General features: G+C 49.8%; 1 protein-coding gene across 6 annotated transcripts in view; it reads left to right on the forward strand.

The window, feature by feature from the left end:
- Positions 1-19,505, forward strand: part of NRP2 (neuropilin 2) — an 80,431-nt gene that overhangs the window by 22,311 nt on the left and 38,615 nt on the right. For all 6 annotated transcript variants that reach the window (XM_042874221.1, XM_042874223.1, XM_042874222.1 and 3 more), the window contains exons 3-7: positions 4,039-4,220; positions 8,367-8,597; positions 9,176-9,331; positions 11,153-11,322; positions 12,377-12,532. In XM_042874221.1, coding sequence (XP_042730155.1) covers positions 4,039-4,220; positions 8,367-8,597; positions 9,176-9,331; positions 11,153-11,322; positions 12,377-12,532 — 895 coding nt within the window. The remainder of the gene's footprint in view (positions 1-4,038; positions 4,221-8,366; positions 8,598-9,175; positions 9,332-11,152; positions 11,323-12,376; positions 12,533-19,505) is intronic.

The following is a 19,505-nucleotide window of genomic DNA, read 5'->3' on the forward strand; positions in this document are numbered from 1 at the left end:
TAAGCTAACTAACGTCCGTGAAGTGAGTTTCAGTGAGGAAGGACCTGGCATTTCTAAGGAGCTGTGATTCCGGGGCAGTAGGTTTGTTGATTATGTGTGCAACAGTGAGTCCCAGAACAGCTTTTTGCTGTCTATGTGTCTTGGGAAGGAGCGCCCATTGGCACGACACAGCTCTCTGGTGCTGCTCCCAGGCAGGGCGCAGTGCCTGCAGCTCACAGCATGTGGGTGGGCACCCAGGAGGTCTGGGCTGGCCTCAGGCACGGGAGCACAGCTGGCTGGCCAGGATCCCATGAGCCATTCTGCAGCAGAATGGGACTGAAAAGGTGGAGTCTCCTCACCACTGCAACTGGGGCTCGTTGCTGGCCTTTATAGGGCCTGGCAGCCTTTTTCAGGAGCCAGCAGCAAAGTGACTTATTGAAAATAGAGAGAAAGAAGAGGCTAGGAACTAGTGAGGGCTGACTGAGGGAAGAAGCAGGCAAGCATGAGTAATACAGACATTAGAAGTGCTTTATAATTAGTTTATAAAAGCTCTCTTAACATCCGCAAAGCACTTTCTACTAAAAATCTTTAATAAAAACACAGCAATATTTGTAAGCATCTTACATTTTCCATTTAATTCTGTTAAACAGCTACAAGAAGAGTGTCTAAGCACTGCACTTCCCTCCCTTCTCAGCCCCCCATTGTCTGGGTAGTTAAAAGCACTTCAGCTTTACCTTCCTGCCTTAAAACTCCCTAGCAGAAAGTTTTGTTTCAAACCAGCTGGCTGGCCCTCCCACTCCAGCAGTAGCTGAGAATATCCCGCTGCTGGAGGAACAGCCAAGAGTGGCCACCTTCCCTGCAAGGAGACCTGCTTATTCCATTGACTGCAGATGTGAGTTATGGATGTTGTGCCCTGCCTTCACGTAGCTGTGGTTGGCTCTCTGGAGCAATGCCTGGACGGGAAGAATCATAGAATCACCAAGGTTGGAAAGAAAGAAGTGAGAAGAAGTGGCCGTGAAATGTGGCCTTGGAAATAGCAGCCTGCCCAGTGGAGGTAATGCTAGAGAGGTCAGCCCACAGGGGTGATGATGCATGCTGACTGAAGTAGTGGATTTGGTTATGTGAGTGAAATGCAAATTGCTGGGTGCTGGTCAGGGTGGTGTGGATGCTATCACTGCATAACTGTCCCACCCAGCTGTGCACTAGTTTGTAATTATCTGGAAATGAAATGGTTGGACTAAAAACCGTCCCCTGCATTGCACTTTCTTCCTTCCATTTTTTCTTCTTGTTTTTCACATAGAAAGAACAAAGTCTGGAAACAATGCTTAAGCCTAACAGAAGCAAAGGTCTGGTCAGTGACCCAACATGAGGAGAATGGGGTTTATCAGTTTATTTGATTGTGGGCCAAGGCACGGACAAGACCAAAGCACATGATGCCAAAGGAGTCTGTGGTGGGATTAGCCGGTATTCTTGCTGAAATTTTAAACTCTTGTTTTGGACCAGGAGTCTTTGGTGTTTCATTTTTAAAGCCTGGAGCTTAATTGCTGCGCTGGAGAGGAAGGAGGTGCTCCCCCTCATCTGGGCAAGAGCTATCTCCTGACCGTAATGCACTCCCAATTCGTGCTGTTTACATGACCTGAAGAAAGGGGGTTTTGCCTCATGAGGCGCAAGGGGCTTGAGCCAAGATTTTTTAGCTAGGAACAAAAACTCATATGTGTTTATGTTCATTTTATATTTGGCAAAAAGGATTCTCTGACCTTCTCCTAGGGGCTTTTTTAGCTGTTTGTAACGTTTGATTTATTAAGGATTAGCAGCAGTAAGAGAAAGCTCGGTTAGATGCTTGGATGAAGCCAAACAGGGTTTAATTCAGAGAGAGGCAAATATTTCCTGATGGTTTACTTACTAGATTCATTCTTTTAATTTTCCATTTGCAGATTGTCCAAGAGCAGATTGCAATATTCCCAAATTGTATGTATTATTGGAAGTCATTCACCCATTCAGTAAGCAAATATTTCTTGGTCCAGAATTTGCTTCTGAAATTGCCAGGGCTCCTAGAGTATTGGGTGGTTGAGAAGCCATGTGGAGAGCAGTGGGCTGCTGGGTGTGCTGGCTGCAGCAGGAGCTGGAGTGCTGCATTCCAGCAGCTGAGGCTGTGTCCAGAGTTGGCCAATCATAACCCCATGAGGACACAAGATGTGTTTCCTTGGGGTGCAGCTAACCTGCGCCTGTGCCATGCAAATGGCAGCTTTTCCAACGCAGTATGTTAGCTGTGTCTTGCCAACACTCGTATTTTCAACAAATTGATTTTTGTTGCATGTTCATTATTTCAGTAGTTGTCAGCAGTCCTGTAGCACAGACATGTACTTCAGATATGGAAGGGCTGCACACACAGTTGAGATCAAGGAGTTATGAGAACAAAATGTCCCCACTGTTTGCTCAGCACTACTTTAAACAAATAGACAAACAAGGAGGAAAAAAAATTCTGCTTAGAAGAAGCACTAACACTGTCCTCTGTGTTCTTCCTCCCAGGAGAGAGGATGGGAGCAAACCACACGTTAGGGACATTAGTGAGGTCACGGAGGGTGCTGCTGGGTGATATTAGGGCAGTAAGGGGTCACGAGGTGACGGGGAGCTGCTCAGGGGCTGGGGGAGCTTACATCCCTGCACTTCCACCCACCAGCTAAGCCAGGTCTCTTCCTGTGCCAGTGCTTCATTTCAGGACTGCTTAGGTTTCACCTTGGCCAAGGCTGTGGCATTTGTAATGGAGTTAAAGGCTGGGTGATTAGAGCTAACTCAGTGCTGCGTCCAGCACTGACAGGATTTTATCTGCAGGCGTTTTGCTTCTGGCTCTTGGCCTGATTTAGTCCCAGAAAGGAGTGAAACTGAAGCTGCTCAGGCAATCTTTCTTTGTGGAGGAACACACTGCGTCTCTGTAAGTTTGTTTTCAGGCTGTTGCCCGCCAATGTGAGCTTTGCAGAGCAGGAGTGAGTCACATGAGGATCACTGCATCCAGCAAGCTACTTCTTTCAACTCTTGATTCTCAAACACGAGATCTTGTGACAAAAGGCAGATTTCTGGCAGCGTGGAGCTGCTGCTTCCCTCCCAGCCCCACAAGAAGAGCTGCAGCATTGTTCAAACAGGTTGATAACAAAGCGAATGAGCAATGGAAGGGAGATGGGCAGTCTCTGTAAATAGCAGCGTGCTGGCCAGAGATGAGGAGAGGGGCGGGAGAGCGCGGGTGTTAGGAGACAGCTGAAGAACAAGATGTTCACATAAAAGCTGTTTGTTTCTTCGCAGCGCACGCAGCCTGATACTACCTTGCTATTAGTCATGGCCCAGACGAAGGAATCTGTGGGAGTTTCCCCTTCAAGCCAGACTTTGCAGCGAGCCTTTGTCTCAGCACCAGGAGGCAGCTCTCCCAAGCCACCGTGTTCCTCCCCAAAGCCAGGGGCTGGCTGGGTGGGCTGGCAGAGCAGGTGGGAAGGCAGGCTGTTACAGGGACCCAAGGGCTGGGCGGTGGTGGATGTGGTTGCCCATCTCTTCCTGCAGAGCTTCTCATCCACATGAGTCTAAGTTAGCACTTAACAGAATAAAATTGGTATTACCATCCAAAACCTGAATAAGTATAGCAGCCACTCTTGTTAAAGGACCAATGCAGCATCAAGAATGTACACAATGTGTAGAATGATGGCACATAGAGAGGGAAGGGAGGGAGAGCAGCCCAGGAGTATTGGAACTGAGCTTCTCCCTTGCCAAAGGAGTTTTGTAAAAATGCGGGCAAATTGTGTCCAGAATTTTGCAAGTTGTCTGTGAAGTTGAAGTGGATGTGGGTACAATAAAATAATAATTGTGTGAGGTCACAGTAGAGAAAGGGGCAGACAGACAAGAGGGAAAAATGTATGTGTGTGTGTGTGTAGATGTGAATGACTGAGTCCCAGGCACCTGACTGGAAGGTAGTTCTGTGAAATACTCAGATAAATAAGTGCTTAGCGTCTGTCCCCAGCATGCTGAAGAACCCCTCTGACAGATGGTTTTCATGCCATGTCCTCTGCCTCACAGGTACGACTTCATTGAGATCCGAGATGGAGACAACGAAGCAGCCGACCTGCTGGGCAAGCACTGCGGGAACATTGCACCTCCTACCATCATCTCGTCAGGCTCCTCTCTCTACATCAAGTTCACCTCAGACTATGCGCGGCAAGGGGCCGGCTTCTCCCTGCGCTATGAGATCTACAAGACAGGTCAGTGGCTGAGTCAGTGCCTGTCTGCCGGGCCGTGTGCCACAGTGGTCTTCACAAGGAGATGTTGTTGGTCTCCTTTGCTGTATGTGCTGTATGGTGTTAGCACATTCATGTTCTTCACAGATAAAGAGCTCTTTTTTTTAGTTTAGCTTATTGGGGTTTTTTTTACGTTTAAGCTAGTCATCATCTCACTTCCAATAAGGTAAAGATACCAGAGTGGGAAATGATGGTACCTTTTTGGATCATAGTGTGGCATCAAAAGCAGGATTCCTTGTTATACGCTCCCTTGAATTCAAGGACTCATAAATGCTTATCTTTCTTCATGCATGCGTGGAGCTTGTTAGGGCTAAGTGGGGATTGTCTTTGGGTTAGGAGTGTATGGAGCTCCCCTCCTGTGGAGTTGCGATTGAGGAATGATCAATGGCACTGTGTTTTCTCCTCCTGGAAGCTAGGTTTGTAACTGAGGAGCTCTGGTTTTCAAGGGACTGCTGTCAGCAGAGCTGTCAAGGGTAGAGATGGTGCCTTTCCAGGCGAATATGAGAGGAACTATTCATAATTCTGTTTAATACCAAACTATTATTGAGGAAAGTAAAAGCTGCTCAAAGGCCTTTTAATAGCGTTTCTGTCTAAATATTTGTCTGGATTGTGTGTCTGGGAAGAAGGCGTGAGAGCATAAAACCCACTCAGTGTGTTGTGTGTGCGGGTGAGTGAAGTGTGCCCGCTTACAAAGGGAGCAGGAGCATGTTCTGCATGGAGATGCAGTGCCCACATTTCTGTGGTGGTGCGTTGGAAGAAACACATACGCAGCTCTCATGTCATTGCATCCAGCAAGAAAAACGTGCCCGTGCCTGGTAAAGAATCAGAAGGGAACACAAGACTGCCTCCCCTTTGCAGAGGCTGGTGACTGATCCGCCTCTACAAAGAGGCAGGAGCACAGGCACCAGTGCTCAGGGACCACATGGCAGGCAGGTTCACAGGCACCCCATCTGCTCACACGTGGAGGTGGATGTGGAGACTTTGCTGCTAGGGGTCAGGGATGGGATTCCTCAGTTTTACTGTGGATTGGTGAGGACAGGAAGTGTCTAGAGGTTCTTGTGAATGAGGAAAGTGCTGTTGCTGATGGTTGCCTGGGCTGCATAGTCAGCCACCAGTCTGGTCTGGTGCAGCCACTTCAGACCACTGCTGTTTATTAATGGTGAAGACTTAATTGATTCAGCTGGCTCTTGGGATTTGTTGAGGCCGGTTGCTAACACAGAAGATGGTAGAGTGCCTGTGTTCAGGTGGGAAGACTGGTGACCCTGCTCAGCATCCCTTGCCACTCCTTCCTGGTACACACACGTACACTCTGAGCCCGAGAGGCTGGGTACGGAGTTGTGCTGGTTCCCAGATCGAGTCTGTGCCCTGCCTCGGAGCACAAAGTGGTGTGAAGTGGTCCAACTGGCAGATGGCAGAGGTGGCCAGTGGGAAGGAATGGGGGAGCAGGCAGGAACTGACTGCCAGTGTTGGGAGATGTTGTCCCCAGGAAGGGGACGAATTCATGGAAAAGGCAATCTTGTTGCTTCTGGGAGGGGAGAGATGGTGTTGGCTGGAGGCTGGATATGAGTTTGCGTCCCTTATTGGAGATTCCTGCAGAGCTGTCAGGCCTGAAGTTGTGCTGTCACTCCTCTAGCCACCATTCTCCCGCTGCAGGCAGCTACCGTCTCCAGAGAGAGAAACACTTTTTTCCTGCAACAGCCCATGAAATTTAGCTTGGCAAGGCATATTTCAGCATAGGGGACTGGGAGCACCACATTGCCATCCTTGCCCGGCCCTGTCCCTGCCAGGGATCCCTGGAGAAGTGTGCTTCAGGCACTGCATGGAAACAAACCTCACCTTTTATTTTCATACACCTTCAGTCTGAGCTGCCAGGGGAGCTTGCAAGGGTGTCACCAGCTTTAAAGGTCACTGGATTGTCATTGTCCACATCAGTAAAAGCAGCATTGCTTCAGCTTCTTTCTTCCTTAAAGGTGACAAAAAAAAACAACTCGTTTCAACCGAGCATTTATTTCCACACCTTGTGCTGAATTTTCCTTATCACCATGTGAGAGGGGCAATCTGCATACAAACAACTGCATACCAGTCTCTGAGTCCCCTGTTGGGACTCAGTCAGTGGTCTGTGGGCTGACAAAAGAGCCCAGCCTCCCTGCTGCTCACTTTGTGAGTCAGCTTGGCAGGGCTGGCCTGAGCCCTCCTCGCTGGGCATCAAAGTGTGCTCTCAGGCTGGTCCATGCTGCTGAAGCCAGCAGGGCTCCTGTTTATTATCTGCAGCATTCTTATGAAAAGACGATCATTGTTTGCTGGTATCAGCCAAGCTGTAGACAAAGATGCCAAATCCGATAAGAGCTCCACATGAGGAAACTTGTTGTCGAATACAATGACATAGTTATGTCTCTCTCCTGTCTCGAGGGGACAGTTCCTTACTCCTAACTCTAGGTTCTGTCTTTGATTTTCTCCCTAGCTTGGAGCTTGCATTATTTTGTTTATCTATTTGTCTTTTCAGCTGTTCTGAATGAAGTACACCCTTATCCCCGTTCACGGCATTATGCTGTGATTTGTGTTTGGCCTTATTTTTTGCCTCTGCATTTTACTCCATAGGTTCACACCAGAAAAGCTGGCTGCTTCATTAGGTAGTCAATTAAGAGACTCTCCTGAGTAGCTCTCCAGCTAGGCACTGCATAATGCGGTGCCGGGATCCTGCCATTACTGTGGGCTGCTGGTCTGACTCCTGGAGGTTACTGCTGAATTGAATAACAAGTCTCCCATTAGTCCCAGGAAGGCTCGTGCTGCCTGGAAGAGATGGAGCAGAAGGGTCTGTAGAGGAGAAAGCGGGTGTCCCAGCAAAACCAAAGCTGAAACCTTTGTTAACACCGGGTTGCAGCAGCGGCTGCAAAGCTTTGTAATGTCTCCTTTCCCCTCCAATAGCTCCAGGCTGCAGATTTCTGTTGGCCATTGTCCTGCCTCCACAGAGCAGTGGTTTCAAAGTCACCGTGGTATGAATACGTCACAAATTCCCCTTTTGCTGGCCACCCCGAGGCACCTTGGCTCTCTGAGAGGGGGCACCGAGCTGCGGCGGGGGCCAGTGCAGAGGTCAGCAATAAATAAGAGGCAACATTGTCTGCCCGACTTGCAATGCAAAGGTCTTCCTTAAGGATAGAAATAACTTGCATTTCTGGTGCGGACAGCCGAATCTGTGAGAAAGGGGCTCTGTTCCCCCTCTTGGCAGAGCCCCCTGCCACAGCTCCATCTCCCCCACCCTTGCCGTGGCCATCGAGCACAGCCGTGTGCTGGTGCTGTCCCATCCCTCACAGAGATGCAGGGGCACCGCAGGCTAACTGCTTGCCTCCCCAGGGTTGCCAAGGTTCCCGGCTGACAGTGGAAACATTGGCACCCGCTGGCCCCTCTGGGTCTTTTCACTGTCTAAATATTTGCATTTCTTGATTTTCTTGAGGAAACTGAGGCATAGATGTTGAGAGAAGTTGCAGGAGACCAGCCCCTGGGGAGAGCTTTCTTGAAACAGATGAAGTCCCCATTACTCTTCTTTTGTTCCTTCCCAGGACAGCTCCTTCACTGAGCAGGGGCTCCTCCATCACGCCTGGACAGTGGTGGCCTGTTGCCAGCGCAGCTGGGTTGATGATGATGGCAGGTAGCAGGTCACTCTTTCAGGAGCCAGTAGGGGAAGCCCAGCCCAGCTTGGCATGGCCTCCCTTCCCCTGCAGAACTACCACCTTGGTGTGGGGGATGCAGCAGGGACTGATGTGCCAGGTCACAGCCTTGGCTTTGAGTGGCTTTGGATGGGATCACCTTCCTAGTCCTGCTTTCGGAGTAACTGGCAAGGGGCTCAGCAGAGGCACATGGGGTATGTATCTATAGCTATCTGAGGGATTTAGATACACTGTTCTCTCCAGCAAGTGCACAAACCTTGTCATTCCAGCCATGGAAAGCTTTGAAAATCACTCTCCATCCTTGCAGGCAAAGTCACACAGCTCTTGGGCCACAGAGAATTTCCAGAATACACAGCCCCTCTAAGCTCAAAATGGGGTTTCCACAGTCTGTCAAGCTGTTGGTATTAAGCTTGTCATTAAGACTGGGTTTTCCCTGCTGTTACAGGCTCTGAGGACTGTTCCAGAAACTTCACTGCCTCGAATGGCACTATTGAGTCTCCGGGTTTCCCTGACAAATATCCACACAACCTGGACTGCGTCTTCACCATCATAGCCAAGCCAAAGACAGAAATCCTCCTCCACTTTGTGCTCTTTGACCTCGAGCATGACCCTCTGCAGGCAGGGGAGGGAGACTGCAAGTATGACTGGCTGGACATCTGGGACGGCATCCCTCAAGGTAAGCCATGGGATGCCACTCCTGCGTCCTCAGCGCCTCTCCATGTCTCACAGAGCTCCAAAACTCTGTGCTCTGTTTCTTAAGATTAAAGGTACCTAACCTTAGAGATGACTGCAGCATCCAGCCTGGCAGTAGGGCACTCTGTGGCTGTCCATGGGAGCAACCTGCTTGCAGAAGGCTGCATGCATTAATCCTGAAACTAAAGCTCTGTTGTAACCACTGATCTAAAAAGTCCCATGGGGCACTCCCACATAGCACTGATCCTCACTAAGAGAAGGGCAAAGGGTTCATGCATGCTGAGAGGATCTCCCTACCCTGAACCAACACTGTGAAACAGAGCAAATTGGAGCGTTTCCCAGCAATTGCAGAGCAATATTTGCTGCAGTGGATATTTCTGCGCAGCACACTGCGTGGCACTGGGCCAATGGATATAAAAAAGTAGCCCATCCCCAAAGCCTGCCTTTCTTTCATCCCAATCTCTCCTGCTAAGGCATCCATGCTGAGTGATGCCAACCTGCTGGTGACCCATGAGGCTGGGGAAAAGGCAGGAGTTAACACTGTTGCTTTTTCTTTTACAGTTGGCCCTTTGATAGGCAGGTACTGTGGCACTAAGATGCCATCAGACATCCGCTCGACCACCGGCGTGCTGTCACTCACCTTCCACACTGACCTGGCTGTGGCTAAAGATGGTTTCTCTGCTCAGTACTACTTGATCCAACAGGAAGTGCCTGAAAGTAAGTTGGAAATGTCCTGAGCATGTCTTGGGCAGTTGTGTTGTCTGTTTCACCTAAGCACTTCCTTCGCAAGAGTGAGGTGGGAAGAGTATGCCTAAAGGGCTTCTTCCCTATTAGCCACAGAGAGAGGAATTATACTGAGTTTGCTGTTTCTCACAGGAATGGGATGTAAGGAAGAGTTACATTCTCTGAATTTTCCTTAAGTTTTCACTTGCTCATGTCTTCTCCTTACCTTTTGGGATAGAATCCTTTGTGTATATGCTCAGCCCAAACGATTTAGGGTAAGACTTCAGCCCAGTGGGTGCAGCAAAATCATTAAAGTGTTGGGGAAAATCTCTCCAGCTTTCCAAAAATTCACAGCCCCAAACTACAAGGTGAAATTTCATGTCTGTCTAATTAAGAAATGCCTAAAGCGCTAAGAAATTCAAACCAGAATTTGTTTTAGGTCCTTTATTAAGGGAAATAAATCGAGTTGGTGTAAAGAAGAAAAGTTGTATGTTCTGAGAGTGAAGAGCTTTTTGATTCTTTGTGAAAACACTTGCAGGCTAGAAGAAATTCAATTACTTTTCCCATTATATTTCTGCAACGGAGCTACAGTTCTCAACCTCTGTTAGCAGCAAACCTGTGATACAACAGAAAAAGCCTTCAGGATACCCGTCAATCCCAGAGAAAGTGAGGAGGTCTCTGACCTAGGCTGAGAGCCCAATGATGGACAGCAGGGCTGTGCAGGGCTGGGGGAGATGGGTTATAGCCTCTTGCTCCACAGCTCAGCTAAGGCTCCCTCTGCCGAGGCTGTGAGAGTTACAGATATGCACAAGCTCTTCACTGCTACATATTTCCACAGTCTGTTGATTTGTTCTTTAATCCCCTTTCTATCCCATTCTTTAAAAGGTCTGGGAAATAAAGCATTGGTGACACACAAGGCTTGAGAAATCAAGCACAAGAACTATTAAAGGGCTAGGCTTGTTTTGATTCACACTGGTGTAAACTGAAACTCTAATAATACCACTGAGATCTTAACTTGGCTCATCATTTCCACTCGGGGTTGACTTGGCCGCATTAAAAACACAAACAGTTTGGTCAAGCCCCACAGCAGTGGTGAGCTGTTTTCACTGTTGTTGTTTTTACAGGACAACTACCATAAAATATATGAGATGTGCAGTAAGATTGGGCTAATTGCGACCTTTAAAAGTCTTAGAAGTGAGGAAACCCAAATAAAAGCATGCCAGAGTCTTTCATGTTTATGGCTGGTTAATCCCTACAGGACTGATATCACAAATAATGCAAGCACACATCCACAAACACACCCATACACTCACATGCACACAGAACCTTTAGGCCTGCCTGTGCCAGGCTTTGATGTTGCTGCTGGCAGCACAGCAGTGAGCATCCTCCTGTTTTCCTTGCCCACATTCCTTGCCTTGTCAGTGCCTAGTTTTCACCTCCAACCTTCAAGAAGATGGGAGACTTCATGGCAAGGGAACATGGGACATCCTAATCCAAGGAGACAAGGAGTTGGAGGGAAGAGACAGAATAGTGCATTAAAACTGCAGCGGTGGAGAAAGGGGAGAAGGGCAGAAAGACCTGGACAGTGTTGATTGTCAGAAGGCCATTCAGACATAAAGCTGCCCCACCTTTAATTTCACAGTGCCATCTGTGAGCACACACAACACGCAAGATTGTACAGATATGCTCATCTTTCCAGGCAGACAGCTTTGCTCAGGGTTAGATGTAAAAGATAGCTTAGGGCTGCCTTCCACTAGGGAGTGAAATACAGACACTGTAAGCTGATCAGCATCTATGTGTGTGTCCCTGCTGCAGACTTCCAGTGCAATGTGCCTCTGGGGATGGAGTCTGGAAGGATCTCCAACATGCAGATCAGTGCCTCCTCCACCTACTCAGATGGGCGATGGACGCCCCAGCAGAGCCGGCTCAACAGCGATGACAACGGCTGGACCCCCAATGTAGACAGCAACAAAGAGTACCTCCAGGTTTGTATGCTTTCCACTCCCCTCGCCTTGTTCCCCACTAAATGGAGCATCACGCTGTTAAACTGACCCTTGACCATAAGGCTTGTTGAATTTTTTATTGCCTCTGTGGCTCATGGGGAGCAAGCAGCGGGGGAGCTGGAGTGCCTCCGTGAAATGAGATAGGCTGGCTCTCCCATTAACGTGCTTGCATAAGGCTGACTTGACCCATTGTCCCTCTCCCACCCCTCTCCTTTCTGCCCAAAGTGCTGATGGACTTTCCAGCATACTGACAGAAATTGAGAGACCTCTGCCACTTACAAGGGCCACTGACTGCAACTGGCCTGAGGACCAATGTCTCCAGGAGACGTGTGGAAAAACAGCTAGAATAATATTTATCTCATCAGTGATGCAAGGAGCATGAGTGGGCTGCACGTCAGGTAGGGGGCTGTCAGAGCCAAGGCCTTCCCTAGGACCTAGTTAGATCTGCAGTTTCTGTCCATACACAGGGTTTCTGTCTGTGTCACACTGCCACGAGATGTTGCTTGCTAAAGGGCACTAGGAATGGAAGATGGTGAATGTCATTGCCTCCAGCAGACATCTCATTCTTCATTCATGGCTGTGCTACCAAGCCAGCTCTGCTGACCTTTCTCAACCCACACTGTGAAAAAAAGAATAAAAAGAAAAACCAGAAACTCTAGCACTTGCTAATTGGACACCCTGCTTTTATTTTACATGGAAGAAGTCAGTCCTTGTCCTGTTTAATGGACCTGAGCCTCCAGTTTCTGTGCAGATCCTATTGCTTGGTCTAAGGCAGGAAGGTGGCTTTGTGATGGGCACATCAAGACCAGTTACACTTGTCCCATTGTTCTGCTGCAGGCATCCTGCTGAACTCAGCCTGGGGGAGTTAAACCCTTTGGAGATGAGTTCTTACATTCCCATGTGCTTCCCCATGTAGAGGGAGACAGACTGAATTTGCACGTTTTAATGTTTGGGAAAGTAAGTGAGGAACTAACTAGCCAGCCTGGGCTCTCAGCTGCTCACCACTCTGTCTCTTGTCCCTTTTTCCCTTGTAAAGGTGGACCTCCACTTCCTGACTGTGCTCACAGCCATTGCTACACAGGGTGCCATCTCCAGAGAAACCCAGAACGGGTACTATGTCCGTACTTACAAGCTGGAGGTCAGCACCAACGGGGAGGACTGGATGATGTACCGACATGGTAAAAACCATAAGGTAAAGGCCTTTTTGTCTCTTTTATGTGTGCCCTGGTGGGTCTTGCAGCCAATGGGAGGGAAGAGAACAGAGTGATTTTACAGACCTACAATGTTTAATCTGTGAGCGACCCTTTTTCTGATGAGGGCTAAAAGACTGATGATGCCTTGAGCAGAGCAGAAATAGTCCTCTCTCCGCTGCACAGCAATGAGGAAACATGATTCCTTGGAAAACCTGGCTGCTGTTGCATCTTTCGTAGTGGTGAGAGTATGTTCTTCGACTGCAAATGAAGGAGAAAATGCTTTAACAGCCTGTGTTTTGCCATACAAGATTCATTGAGCTTTTATGGCTATAGCCCCGTCTGCATGCTGGGTTAACAATCACAAAACCACATGAAACTGTAGTTCAGGAGTTATTGAGGCTTGGAAATGAAAGGGCGCAAATCCTTAGAGGGGATCGCACCATCCCAGAGAACAAAATGAACAATAAATAATGAGGAGCGATTCAGGCTGCCAGAGCTGTGGGATCTGTGCTAGCAGGCACGGTTGGCAGTGGTGCATCAAACCCCAGGAGCTGGTGCATGCTCTCACCGTGTTCGTGGGAGGCACATGCAGATGGGAGCAAGGTAGGGTATAAATACGGGTTCCTGGCCCTTTGAGGGCCTGCGCATGGTGCTGCACGGCAAGGTGATTCTGAGACAGGCAAAGCAGGAACTGACAATCTGGTTTTGTACGGGGAGAGCCAGCCAGGCTTAGGGTAGCTGTGGTGCTGGCTGCTTCTGCTCTGTCACTTGCCTTGGTCATCTGGTTGTCCTCTGGTTAAGTGCATCTTGGAAAAGCTCTCCCTGCTTTTCTTCAGACCCCACTGGTGCTGCTGCCAATGCTCAGGTCCTCCCCACTGCCGTGCCGTGATCTGATTGAAATGGGGCCTGCCTGCCTCCCCCCACATGCACGTCCTAGCAGTTTCTGCTTCCTCAGCATTTCTGTTAAATTAGCTGTCCCCTCCCTTTACTGGCATAGGCGCTGTTGGCATGAACTGCAGTAGCCTGCCTTGTCCAGGATTCCTTCAGACATTTCCTTCCCTTCCGGGCCATGTGATTTTCCCTTCCTCACAAGCGGTTCAAATTTGCTCTTCATCCCATAGCAAGTCCACACCGTGAGAGGCCCCTAGCAAGGCCTCATACCTGCAATATTTGGAGCCTTTCAGCTCCTCATGTGCCAGGGAGCTGGTGTTCCTGCTATTTTAGAGGTACGGAGATGGGGACACAGGGCAGCACAGCCCCTTCTGAGCTCCCAGCTCAGACTGCCTGTCTGTCATTGTCATGGAACACCAGCTGCCCTGCAGGCCCTGGGCTGCAGCTGATGGCAGAGCTCTCGCTGTGCTGCGCAGCCTGCTTTCCCCAGGGCCACTTGGTGCAGCAGTGCTTTCTGTGAACCAGGGGCTTATCTCCCTGCTCTGGGCAAGCCACTGGGGAGCCTGAGGTCTTGCTGGGACTATCTCTGCAGGCTGATTTCCCATCCTTGCCATCCCAGACCCCTCGTCCTCAGCCAGGGTGGAGCAGGGCCCCACTGGGCTTGCCTACATCAGCCTGGCTGGTGCCAGCCCAGAGCATCCCCATCGCCATGTGCATTACCACCCTATTGACACTTGGACTTCAAGCCCTATCAGCTCTTTTCTGCCCTACTTTCTCTCTTCATTAAAAAAAGGAAAGAGAAAGAGAAAAAGTTAAACCTTTCCTTTTTTACTCCTTTATTCCAGTCTCACCACTTTCCCACATTCTGGCCTTAATTTAGCAGGCACCTCCCCAGGCTGGAAGACAAGTAATTGCTTTCAGTGGCTCGCCTACCCCTTACATCAGAGCATCGTGCTCTCCCTCCCTTTGTCCTCAAGAGCGACCCTGGCAGCTGAGACATGGCAGGCCAGGGGCAGCTCCTCACTCACAGCCTGGCTGGGGGGCTTTGGTCCATGCTAATCTCAGCTGTTCCTGTGCTAGGGAAGCTCTCAGCCTCTGCGCTCAGCTTGCAGGTATCACCCTGCGTCAGTACAGTGCTCTGCTCACTGCGGGCTGCAACGGTGGAGCGAGCCATGCCAAAGAGATTTGTCAAGTCTGCCGCAGCTTGATTTGGTGCCATGAGGAGCAAGGAGGGGAGGGGCAGACAGACGGGGACTCTGTTCCTCTCTGTGCATGCATACACACACACAGATAGATAGATAGATATATACACGTGTATAGATAAGTATATATATGTATATGCAGATGCACGCACATACATATGGGGTATATCAAACACTGCTCTGAACTTCTGTTCCGTGTGTGGGCCAAAAACAATGCATTGCTGTACTGTGGGCAGGTCAGCTGACATTTACATCTTTATCAGGAAGCTAAAGCAGGAGAAAGCCGGCAAGCACAAGAGCGGTGGAAGGAGGAGGAGGATTCTCTCTGCAGAGGACAGAGAGCTCTGACCTCCTCCCCTTCGTTCCCACTTCCCCTCCTGGCAGGTCTGGGAGGAGAGCAAGGATGGGCTGTGTCCCTGTGGAACATGATGGCTCACCTTTGAGTCCACAGCCGCTGGCAGTCGTGGCAAGGGAAACTGGAGAGGCAGGATGAAGCTGCGGAAAACGAGATTAATATGCAATCTGAGCAGAGGGGCTGGCTGGGCTGTTTCCTTGCAGAGCACTGAGTGCTGGGAGGCGGTGAAGCTGCAGCGAGCGGGAGGGGAGCAGCAAGTCTTCCTGGCACCCTGGATTCGGGCCAGGCTTCCCCACTGTCCCTCAGAGCTGAGCCCAGCACACTGCAGTTATCCTCCTGTCCAGGGGATGATGCTCTGTCCTTCCAGGATATGGGACCAAAGGTGTAGAGCTGCCTTCTTATAGGTCCCCTGAGTGTCAACGGAGAGGAGATGGGCAGGAAAGCAGCCACCACATACTGCTGTCACACTTTCCCCTTACTCCCCTCCAGAGCATCCCCATGGGACAAGTCTAAACAACCATGACTCCAGGAAAGCTGCACTGGCTTTTTTCTCCTTTGTGCATCCTGCAGTGAGCTGCTTAGCCTGAAAACCTGGTTCTCTTTGTGCCACTACCCCCAGTGCTCCTGCTTGTCACCTCTCTCTGGGTGTCTGGGCACAGACATGAAGGGGGAACCAGGCACCCTGTAAATGTGCCCAAGCCTGCAGGGCCAGGGCTGCTGTTTCTGTGTGCAAGCAGTGGTGTCGGCACGTGTCCCTCTCAGTGTCACCCAGCGGTCAGTGGCCCCTGAGGTTATCTTCCAGGCACTGGCCCTGCAGCTTGTGCCAAGATCTTATCTGGCCATTTGCAAATATCTTTAAAAAACAACTCCTTCTTTAACGCAAGAAAGGAAAAGAGTACCTGGCAGGATTTGCCCTTTTGTTTTTGACCATTTTCTTCAGGCAGATGCAGTGGTGAGGATTTTATTGGAAAACAACATGCTCATCCATTCTGATCCACTTCCTTCATTGCAGGGTTTCAGGTTCCAGTATCCGTGTGGTCTGAGCTTCCCCACATTTGTAATTGCAGATTTCAGCTCTCAGGGATCATGTAGTGGGGGGCCGAGATAGGTGCTATCACTGCCTCCATTTCCCTATGTGTGAATGGGAAGAAGGCAACTGAAGCATTTGCTTTGAGACTCTAAGTCAATAGATGAGGAGTGGCAGAAAGATCCAGCTGATGTGCGTTTTCAATTTCCTACTTGTTTTGACAGCTTTATGCTTGTTATCAGTGAACCTTCCTGGGTGGTATTTCAGATGAGGCAGGAAGGAAGGTTAAATCACTGCGTACAGCTTCAGCAGTACCTCAGCTGCGCATGGAGCCAGGGACATTAGAGGTGTTCGGTGCCTGGTAGAGGATAGTGAGGATTAATCTTTGGAGACCCTCATGCTTTCCCTTAGGAGCAGTCCTTCGCCCTTTTAGTTCATAACAAGGTCTCTTGTGTTTATTCACCTGAGGAGGAAGAGAAAAGCTTTCAGGCCCTGGCTTCTTTTTTGTGGAAATCTCAAGTAAAGCTCCCGTGATCAGCCAGAAAGCCACACGTGCTTCTGCACAGAGGCATCATGGTGCAGAGAGTTTGCCCAGAAGCATCCCCAGGTCCCAGCCTGCTTCTGCTGCTTTCACAGCAGTACAAAGCCGCCAGGCTTTGGGAAAAGCAGCCCTTTGCATTCACCCTTGGTGCAGTACCAGGGGAGAATTACAGCCCTGGCTTTTCCAACCAGGCTGCAGCTTTGTGTTCTTGGGCCTGCTATCTCCTTTGCAGGCTAGCAGAGTACCACTCCTCCCATCCCTGGTGGCTTTCAGATTTGAGTGCAGCCTCTCAGAGGCACCATGCTGGCAAGCCCTGCATGCTGCGCCTGGCCCAGGTGGCTGTGCTTCGTTCAGTGTTGCCAAGTATCATTTTTCTTCTAACTCCTTGTTCCTGGATTTAATAAATCCCGGACTATCCACCTTCCTCTTGAGCCAGAATCCTCCCACCATCAAACATACCCCATTTTGTGCCTTCCCTATCTGACAAAAAAATAATCTCCCCTACTTTTCTCCTTCATGCTTCTCTGTCTAAATCCTGAAGGCCTAATCCTGTTAGCATGCTCTTTTCCAAGGCTCTGTCTCCACGGGAGTAACATAATCCTGCCGTAAATCTAGTGGGTCCAAGAAGACATATACAAACAGATGAAGGCAGGGCTGCTGCCATCCTTGGCCTTCTTGTCTGCCTCCCCCCTTTTTCTTTCACTCCCCAAGAAATCTCACAGTGGCCAAGCAGCACTGTAAGTACAGCAAAGAGAGGGCGACTCATTCCCACTGCCTGCTCTGCTGCCTCTGCCTGCATGGGCCTATCTGTCTCCCATTTGTCCTTCACTCCAAGCCCTGGCACTGGCAGTGCCTGTGCCCGCTAGCACTAATGCAGCTCAGAAATGCTCCCATCACTCTGGGACAGTTGCAGAGCATCAGGAACACAACTCCTAAGTTCTGCTGGGAGATGTGTACGCATGGTGAGAAACATGGTAAGAGTCCTCCTCCAGCCTCTGCAGCTTCTCCTGCCTCTTGCTTTCTGCAGCAAATTAATTAAGCAGGTTGCTGCTCATTGATTATCAATTTAATTTTACATGTAGACCTGCTGGCTGGACTAAAACGTAAACATAAAGTATGTGGGGAGGAGACTGGTGGCTTTCTGATGCAGCGGTGAAAATGAGTTCCCTTGACTGCTTCTTGGAAGGTGCTTTTAATTTGTTAATGGTTTTCCCATTCGTCTTCTGGCTCTGTCACCGTCAGCGAATGCGTGCGCCTGCGTGTGCACGCTGCTGAATGTGCGTGCCCATTTCCCTAGATTGCAGCCAGGTTTTTTTTCTGCTGGTGTAAATTACTGTGACTTCTTATCCTTCGATGGCAGTATGTTGATTTACACCATCCGAAGACTTGGCTCCAACTATGTGCTGAGTGGGAAGGAAAGCAGCTAGGAGGGGAAGAATAGCAACATTCTATTTTGGTAAGGGGGAAGAAATCTTTTCTTTCTTGGCGCTCCGAATTTCACACATTTTCCTGCTAGTTCTTCCCATGCCGCGAGTGCTAATTTGAGGCAGGATGAGGAGCCTGCTCAAGTCAGTGGGGCTCTCCACAGTTCTCTCAGCTCTGGGAACAGCACATCCACAGGCTAAGGACCAGGCCCTGGTCAGTGATGCAGTGAGCTGCATGTGCGCCGTGTGTCCTCAGTGGGAAAGAGGTGTAAGGCCAGGCATGCAAGAGGTGCTCCAGCTGTACTGAGCACCTGTCCTCCAAGAACTGGGCTTCTCTCTGCTGTGCTGAACTGGGTACAAAGCTGTGACTTGCTACCATCAGCTTTTCAGAAACAAGGTATGGTTGGGACTGGAGATGGGAGTTGGGTGGCACTTCTGCTCTGGTGCACATGGTATCATGGCCACAGTTTGGATTTATGTCACTTAAAGAATGCAGTCCAGTTGGAGGAAATCACTGATCCACAAATCTAAAGCAGAGCTGAGGGTGCTCTCCTGGAAGCAGGTGGTTGGGACTGAGGTCACATAAGAGATGCTTTCAGCAATGTGTGTGGTAGTGATAAAGTTTTCTGGGCTCGGTCCCGCTTCTGCTTCCTGTCAAGCTTGACTTTGCAGAAATCAGCAACAAATTACATTGGTGTAAATTTGGATTCTGGCCCCTGATGCTCATATGTGTGAATTGAGCTAAAAAAGAACAAAGCTGCAAATATGTTAAACCAAAAAGAGCAGCAAACCTCATCAGCAACTGCTGAGCGTGCTGGTCCATATGCAACCTTTGGCTGCGGAGCCCTCCGACTGCTGGCTGCAGGAAGCAAGGGAGGCTGCCAGGAGCTGCTCCCTCCACTGCCACAGCCACCAGGAGCTGTTCCTGGGACATGGGGACCTTCGGGCTGGCCTGAGGTGCTCCTCCCGGGCTAAAATTGTGGCCCAAGCTCAGATAAACATTTCCTGTCCTCCGGTGTTAGGTTCAGTGGCAAGGTGTTGTGTGTCAGCCACTGTGCTAACATGGAGCTGGAGGCTGTGCTGTGGAAATGTGTCCTTTCAGCCTGTGCGTGTGTTGTGTGTCCTCACACGTATAACAAGACCTGCACACATGCCTGAGGAGCGGTACATAGTAAACGCTATTCTGACAGCCCTACTGCTGGAAAAAAGGGTATTTGATGTCTGCTGAGCAAGGGAAATGATGGGAAGTGGGGGTCAAAAGGGATAAAATAGGATATTAAAAGCACATAAACCATGCTGTGTCGCTGAATGATAACAGCATGATGTATATCTCCAGATTAGCATTTCTGCTGAAGTTCACATCAACTCCAAATCCTAATTACTATCCAGACTCGCTGCCAAAGCCCTCCATGGGCACGCCCTGTCCTGGCAGGAACACCCCCATCCTGGGCAGGACCCTGTGCTGCCATGGGGCTGCGAGCACCAGTGCCGTCCCTGCAAACACCTCCTGCCCACCACAGGGCACGAGAACC

The sequence above is a fragment of the Lagopus leucura genome, unplaced genomic scaffold (assembly GCF_019238085.1).
Source record: "Lagopus leucura isolate 7727_CA_CO unplaced genomic scaffold, USGS_WTPT01 Super-Scaffold_100012, whole genome shotgun sequence".
Classification (NCBI taxonomy): domain Eukaryota; kingdom Metazoa; phylum Chordata; class Aves; order Galliformes; family Phasianidae; genus Lagopus; species Lagopus leucura.